We start from the raw sequence: 8,185 nt of genomic DNA, 5'->3' as shown, positions 1-8,185 counted from the left end.
AGTATTATTTCAGACGACTAATCCATCAATTGAATACGTATTTAATGATTTAAAATTATTTATAGTATAATTGCAATTATATATTGTTTATTGTAACATTTTATTTTCTAATTGAGTATTTTTAAATAATAAATTTAAAAAATTAAGAAAAAATGGGCGTCGATTTAAATTATTACGTATAGTCTGTGTTGGAAATATGAGTACGTGTACGCATGCATGCACACATACACAGTTTTCAGCGAATTTGCTTATACCGATGTGAGAACGATACTAATAATGTAGAATCATGTACATACATTAAAAATAAATATATTTTTTCTTTTTATTGTAGTATTTAAAGATAATTTTCTTTTGCTTAATAATAAGTATATTTTTTTCCATAAATAATAACTCGGAAAGGTGGACTGGAATATATAGATGGATCGAAAAGTAATTAAAATTATACGACGTGTATTTCCACAATCAGTTTGTGTTGAGACGACGATCTAGTAAACACGTATGTTTTATTGGTATATTGAGGTTAAGATTGTAAATTTACAATTCCTGTATAAAACTATTTTTTTACTGCCAATTTAATCCAATTTAAATTCTAACCATTTAATATAAATTCTGACCAAAAATATAAATTCTGACCATCTAATATTTATTCTGACCGATGTATTCTGAACCATGCAGTATAAATTCTGACCACAAACATATTAAAATTTTGACAAAAAATGCGAGCCTTGCTACTGTGCACCTGCTTTGCGCATATTATTTTAAAGATTATTTAGAAGCGTATATATAATATATTCGTAATAATTAAATCATTTTGCAACTTGATATTTGCACAATGTAATAGACAATCAGATTTCTTTCAATTACTAACAAATACAATGAAAAACGTACACTCACCTCCATTAGAAATACAATTGAAAAGTCAATTGGATCTTGTAGGCATGCAGCTTCAGATCTTTCACGAAAATTCGCTGTAAGGTGCTTCATGAAATGTCCAGCTCTTAAGAACGATGACGAATTGATGTCCTTGGGTTTTCAGTATCACTTTCTCTCACTGCGGCTATGTTTTCGAGAGAACGCCTGCTATCATGACACACGGATGATAATTGTCCTCAGTTTCCTCAACATTTTTAATAAATCTTCTAATTGGAACATTATTTCGCACGAAAGTTCCATGAAGTTTACGAAATGTTTCAATAAAAATTTCTACATTTTTGTAATGGTTTTTAACAATAACAACGCGTTGTAATTAAAACGTTTAATATTTACTAATCGTAAGGCTGACAAATGAAAAATATATTTATTTTTTTGAATAGGCTACTTTAGAATAAAATGATGCAAAATTTAAAAAAGGCGCTCTTATTGGGATACTTTTATATGAATGAAATTTTAAATTTAATATTTATGTTTGTGTGGTATGGATTCACTATTTTTCTAAAATACGTAGTTTTCATTCTAGGATTAGTATTTTTTCAAATATTGCCATAATTAATAGTAAAGCTAGCAATTTTTTTTTAATTCCGTGACTATAACATTTATCCATTTTCATGAGTGAATCGTAGTTACGTATTAACGGTGATTTTTCTCCTGATATCGATTTGTCTCCTCTGATATTGCCTGAAACGAATCATCATTAATGAACTGGCACACCTTTAAAATTGTTTAAGCTTCCTGTCATATTCAGGGTCATATTCTGACCAATCCAATGTCGCATCGGGGATATTTTTTTTTGAGACTGATAAACGCATGACACGCGGTTTTGCACTTTTGTGTACTTTTGGGATTTATCTATAAATTTTAGTTTCTGTCCTTCCATAACATTTTATCTCTTTTTTACAGTGACGTCATTTCAGATTTTTCCAGAGGAAAAAAATGTTATGATATCAAAAGCAACACTTAAATAAAAAAAGTTACTTTTTTATAATTGTGGAGGGCATTTAAATATGTATTTATTTAGGTTTAATTATGGTCAAAATTTGGTGGCACTCTGACGTAACGTGGCAGATTCTATTAGTGAACTTTGGCGGACTCACAACGGCCGGTGCTGCCTCATGCATCTATATATTGCAATAACTATGTAAACCATATACTTTTTAATAAAATACTACTGTTGCTGCTCAATCTGTGTTGAATTTTCACCCGTTACCATCCGTCGCCATATAATAAAATACGTAATTTAATAATATAGTATTTAATTAAACGACAAGCACTTTTATTGCTAAATTCAACGAGAGGGAAATGCCTTCATCTGCCCCCTTTCACCCTCTCAAATGATGTCTCTGCTCTCTGAGTATGTTAATAAGCGTAATTGCTTTATATGTTGCAATGAATATCCTCGAGTGATTCACGAGAGTCCATTACATGCCCAGAAGGTGACTGTTTGGTACGCATTGTGGGCAGGCGGCGTTATTGGACCGTACTATTTTGTAAACGATGAAGATCAGACTGTAACAATCAATGGTGAGCGCTTTATGCGCATGATAACCGATTTTATTTGACACTGAATAGAAGAATTTGATGTGGTTCCATCAAGATGGTGCAACTTGTCATATATTGGGTACAACGTTTGTTTTGTGTGAAAAATTCCCAAGTCGCATTATTTCACGTTTTGGTGAAGTGAACTGGTCACCAAAATCATGCGATTAAACGTCGTTGGATTTTTTTGTAAATGAATGAACGAAATACATCAAATGTTCGATTATTAAAAAAAATCCGTTAATATCCTTAAATTTGAGGGGTTAAAAATGGATCATCCTTTACTTTTAAAACACACTGAAGTCAAAAACAATAAATATTTTATTTAATAATCATATTAGATGAATAAATTAATTTATATTGATTACATTTTTTTACAATCTATATTATGTGGGAGGTGGGGTGAATTTTGATTTGGAAAAATAAACATAGTGCTTGTGATAGTTTTTGTTCTGAGAAAAATATTAGAAATAATTATTAATAGCATATTTACTTTTTATATTTAATTCTTGCTAGTATGTTTATAGTATTCATCATTTTTAATATGGTCGCAAACATGTGTGTTATGGCCACAGTCAATTGACAGTCTGTTGTCGAGAATTAGCAAACCTTCTTTTTGTCAGTATTTAATAATAGCTTACAACCAATCATATGTTTTGTCAAAAACGTTATTGAAAAAATATACTTATTAGGTTTTATATATTTTTCTATATTGACTGCTCATATTTTTTATTAACTGTTTTTATTGTATTAGGACCTTATAATAAAGTGCCAGTGGTAGCCGCTCTGTGCGATTCTTTCGGTGCTCCTCTCGGCCCATATGCGCTTCATCACGTAAGTATGGGTTAGACAGTTCTTGCTATCTCCCTTCTAATTCTTTCCATGCGCGAATAATATATCGCGTTTGACGTTTAGAGCTATGGAACATATTTTCATTCACATCAGCTTTTTTAAAAAATGTCTAGTATTCCTCTTCTTACTATTATTTATAATATCATGACTAAGGCCAGTTTCACACGTGCCGGATGGATTCACCCGGCACCGGGCCGGCGTCTTGTAGTGGGGGTGATGTTGTATGGGCTGCGTCGGGCTGGCGCCGGATGGATTCGTCCGGCACGTCTGAAATGGTCAGTATTAGTCCATACAACACCACCCCGGTGCCGGGCGAATCCATCCGGCACGTGTGAAACCAGCCTAAGAGTGTCGAATGTGTAAATAGCACTGGATGATTTTTCTAAATTGAACAATACTTATATAAGGTAACCAGATTTTTAAAATATCAAAAAAGGACAATAAAAAAAGATCATCTTGGACATTTTTGTTTGATGAAGACAAAGAAAGAAACAAACATAGAACATTAATTAATTGGCAGACGTCCTTTCTGAAAGGCTTTTATTATTTTGCGGTTCTCCCCGAAATCGTCTGTTACCACTATTATATTTACTAAATTAAATTGACAAAAAATATTTAAAAATAAAATAAAATTTTTAGAAAACAAGGAATTAAAAATTAAAAACTTTACATTTTTTAATATTAAATAATTTTTCATTTGACGGTAGATATTTTACAAACTTTTTTTTTATATTTTGAAGAAGTTGGTTGAAATTCGTATAACAATATTCAATCAAAATCGCAATTCAGACTTACAACTTTATTCTAGTCGTGTATTCAATTGAAAACACACCATGCTTACAATTATTTTGTCTCATTCCTCGAAACGTTTAATGACTTATCTAATGCTTATATACATCTTAAATGCTTTATGCAATATTAAGTTATCTTATTTATGTGAAACATTGTTGAACACCATCTTTTATTATGGAATTTTAAAACACTTATAAAATCTACAATTTATACATGCAGTCCAACATATTTATTTATAAGTCGAAACAGGTAATGAAAATTATATGAATTATGTCATTAATGTATGTTTTTATATTTCAGGTTTAATAAATTTCAAAGTTTACAATGTACAAACCAAACAGTAAACATTCTAAAATGAAAACTTCAAAGCCCACGGCAAAGAAACAAGAACACCCGTCGAACGTCCGCAACTCGAGCGCTATGTTTTTGATGTCGTTGATTCCTTCCCTTGCGATGCTGCCTTCCAGACAGAAACTAATGGCTCAAATCGATATGACCAAAATAATGCAAAAGTATTTAACGATGATTGGCGCAGACAGTAAACATTTAAATTTGAAAATGCTCACTGATTCGTTAGTATTTCAAGTTTTATATACATATATTTTTTTTATAGGTATTCAGACTTCAGCAATTTTGTACTTATTTTTGCAAAATGCGATTATAGTATAAAGCAATCTTGATGAAGGATGATACACGAATATTGTCATTTACTCAAACATGCTTACTGATTCAAAATCGTCCATAAGTTCTTTCTTATTTCGTTGCTATATCGTCTCTTTAAAATGACATATTTATTTTAATATTTTATATGTAATTTGACGTTTAAATGAGTTTTTACGATAGATTATAACATGGAGTATCTAACTCCTGGCACGCGAGTCTCGATGCAGCCCTAAAAAAATGCTATGAGTTTTTGCAACCAATTAAAGGACATAGCGCAGTCCGTAACATCTCAGACTAGTTACTCTGGGGTTGCGAGTTCGAGACCCGACAGCGACACTCGAATTTTTATTTATAAAAAAAAACAGCCACAGCTGCAGTGACATTTATTGATTATAAATTATATTTCAAATAATAATATTGATGTCACCAATTCTTAGACTTTCAGTGGTCATGGTTAATACTTACATTTAGGTATTCATTATGTCTGACTGACTTACCCAGTTGGTACAGATTTACCCCATTGTAACACATTGGGCGTTACAATGGGGTAAATATTACGCCTTTCAGGTTACAACAGAAGACTTAAAAAAAATACTTTGCTTATTAATTAGCCAAAATAATGAAGTACCTAATATATTAAAATATTTTTTTTACTATTTTTATTTTTATAAATTATTTTTTAATTGACATTAATTTATTAACTTACAATAAGTATGTAACATTATTTTTCTTTAAAATCTAAAATATTCTTATTATTAATGCTTTTTCATGAATTTAAGTAAACCTAAATTGTTTAATTGCATTCTCAACCCAAATTGAAGATTTTAGCTTATGATATAATTATTCTATACTTATCCTATGTGTTTTAAAAATTATCAACATTCGTACATCATCCTTTATCTGATCATTTCATTATGTTTTAAATAAATATTTCGCTGGCGATTCAATTGTTTTGATATATTATTTATATTAATATTATTTTCTCTATTATTTACAGACAATGTCAAACAAATTTTGCTGGACGCTTCCCGAAGGAGTTGTCGATGAATAATTCAGAACAGGGTTCTTGCTTTGTGTGCGGTAGTGTCAATAATTTAATCAAAATGCATTCTGGCGATAGTTACGAGTATAATGAAAATTTCTCCGAAATGGTACTCTATTGCTACAACGTAAAGGTGATTATTATATTATATATTTTTGTATTGTATTTTTCATTATTTATATTCTGTTATATTTTAGATTGTATGTGATGATTGTGATGTCAATGATTTAGATATATGCTTAAATTGTGTAGATCTTATTAAAAGGTCTAACTGTTTTGTGAGGCAACTAGAGCTAAAAAACAATCTGGCGAAATCAGGTAAATATTAGGTTGTACTACAACTCTTGACCCTTTCACCGTGGCTGATTTTTTTGCGCGCCATTTCGAAATTTGTTAATATGTTCATGCCATATTTTTTTTAAATATTATGGTTCAATTAATTCAAATGATTTATAGCCTTAAATTATACTAAATAACCATATTATTAGGTTCAAAAGTTTATGGCACCTTTAAGTGCCCAATGAGTAGTGGTGATTTTCTTGATGACTTCTATAGAAGCCATCCACGGTGAAGGGGTTAATGCCAACACAATATTTTTCAATTATAAATTATTTATGACAAAATATCAGTTGAGTCTTCATATATTATTTTCATAATTTTAAGTCGAAATTTGTCATGCTTTTTTATTACATTACCCAAAAAAAATATGAAAACGGCAATAGTTATTACATCTTTATTCAATATCTTCAAAGAAAGTGATTCAACTCTTGAATTCTTGTTTTTTTTTTTTTGCAAAATTTGCAAGCATGTATCAACATTCAACATTATAGTACAACATAAACTTAGCAATAAAGTATTCAGTTCGACTTTGAATGGATGGACGTTATTTTTTCGGTCTATTTTGTTACCTGTTTTTCTCTCGGTATTACCGGTATTATTGCAATCCCTAATTAGGATGTAAATACACAACTAGAATTAGATTGGTTCATTGTTTTGATAGTCATTTTTATTCTTATTAAATAATATATTGTATTATTTTCAGTAATAAAGATTGAAGATCTTACGTCAGAAGTAGATCTTGACTATGACGAGGAATTAAAGCACGTCGATGAAAATATTGAAACTTTAGCTGAAGTCGATGATCATAACGACGATAACAGCAGCGAAGAACACGAACCTGTGCCTGAGAATGAAGCTATTGACGCACCGGTCGTAGAAATAGAAACTGTAGAAACGGACGGATTAATGCTCAAATACTATGACGATATGCCAAAGTTGAAACCGACGGACACAACTTGTCCATTGTGCTCTATGGAGTTCCCGGAACACAGTGACTTGACAGCTCACTACTCGACTCACTTCAAGATGTACTCTTGCAACCTTTGCAACGTGAAATTTCTAAGGAAGCAGTCTTATCTGCAACATATATCGCGAAATCATAAACAGAAGAAGTTTTCGTGCAAGATATGCAAAAGGCAATATGCGAACAAGTGGAGTATCAAGCAGCACATACACACTGCGCACAAGTATAAGATATTAAAGTACGGCTGTCCCGAGTGTCCTATGCGATTTTTGGAATACTACACTAGAAACACTCATCTTGAAAATGTGCACAATCGGCCAGCGAGAGTGTACAATTGTAACATCTGCGAGAAGCTGTTTAAGAATTCGTCTCAGCTCTCCACGCACATTAAAAGATCGCATTTGCAATTGAGAGATAATAAATGCACTGAATGCGACAGAGGATTCTTTTCTTCAAAGGATCTGGAACGCCATATGTTGACGCACACTGGTAATTATGCATTAAAATATATTAATCAGTGGCATAATTATTAATAAGTTTGCGGTTTCGTCTGCATAGACATATTTCTCTCAAGTCAATTCCTAATTCAGCACTGCATCGTATCAACATGTAAATAATTTTAAAATAATACATCTAACTCCTTTATGATAAAGAATTCTCCATAAATTTATATGAATCTATATGTATACCTAATATAGACTTCTTCAAACTACAATCAGGTTGTGCAAAACAACCTTAAGATTCAGTTTTTTATGTCACCTAATTACCAATGCCACTGATTGAGTCAAATTAATCTAAAATGTATTTCATTTTAATTTCAGGAGTCAGAGACTTTAAATGCGAGCATTGCGGCAAATGTTATGGCAGGAAAAAGACTCTGAAAGAACATCTGAAGATCCATGCGAATCTCAGAGAGCACGTTTGCGAGAAATGTGGAAAATCTTTCATTCAGAAGTGTACCCTTAAAGGACACATGAAGACACACTTGAATGATTAATGCACTGTGTAGTTTATACTGTTTATACATAAGAAGAGACATCATTAAAATAGTCTTTCTTATA

General features: G+C 31.2%; 1 protein-coding gene across 5 annotated transcripts; it reads left to right on the top strand.

Moving 5' to 3' along the window:
* The first annotated feature begins 3,043 nt into the window (after window positions 1–3,043).
* LOC148234434 (uncharacterized) lies at window positions 3,044–8,185 on the top strand. 5 transcript variants are annotated; one of them, XM_088187878.1, is made up of 7 exons: window positions 3,044–3,090; window positions 3,227–3,306; window positions 4,417–4,688; window positions 5,777–5,954; window positions 6,019–6,139; window positions 6,864–7,613; window positions 7,946–8,185. In XM_088187878.1, exons 3-7 carry the CDS (start codon window positions 4,441–4,443, stop codon window positions 8,119–8,121), a joined length of 1,473 nt encoding a protein of 490 aa, XP_088044004.1. In that variant the 5' UTR covers window positions 3,044–3,090; window positions 3,227–3,306; window positions 4,417–4,440; the 3' UTR covers window positions 8,122–8,185. The 5 variants fall into 5 exon arrangements, with proteins under 5 accessions (XP_088044004.1, XP_088044006.1, XP_088044003.1 ...); XM_088187880.1 differs by having other exon boundaries at window positions 3,227–3,316; XM_088187877.1 differs by having other exon boundaries at window positions 3,044–3,164.

This window comes from Plectrocnemia conspersa, unplaced genomic scaffold (assembly GCF_051122295.1).
Source record: "Plectrocnemia conspersa isolate PC_06_02 unplaced genomic scaffold, ASM5112229v1 ptg000006l, whole genome shotgun sequence".
Taxonomy (NCBI): Eukaryota; Metazoa; Arthropoda; class Insecta; order Trichoptera; family Polycentropodidae; genus Plectrocnemia; species Plectrocnemia conspersa.
This window is presented reverse-complemented; position numbering and strand designations above follow the sequence as displayed.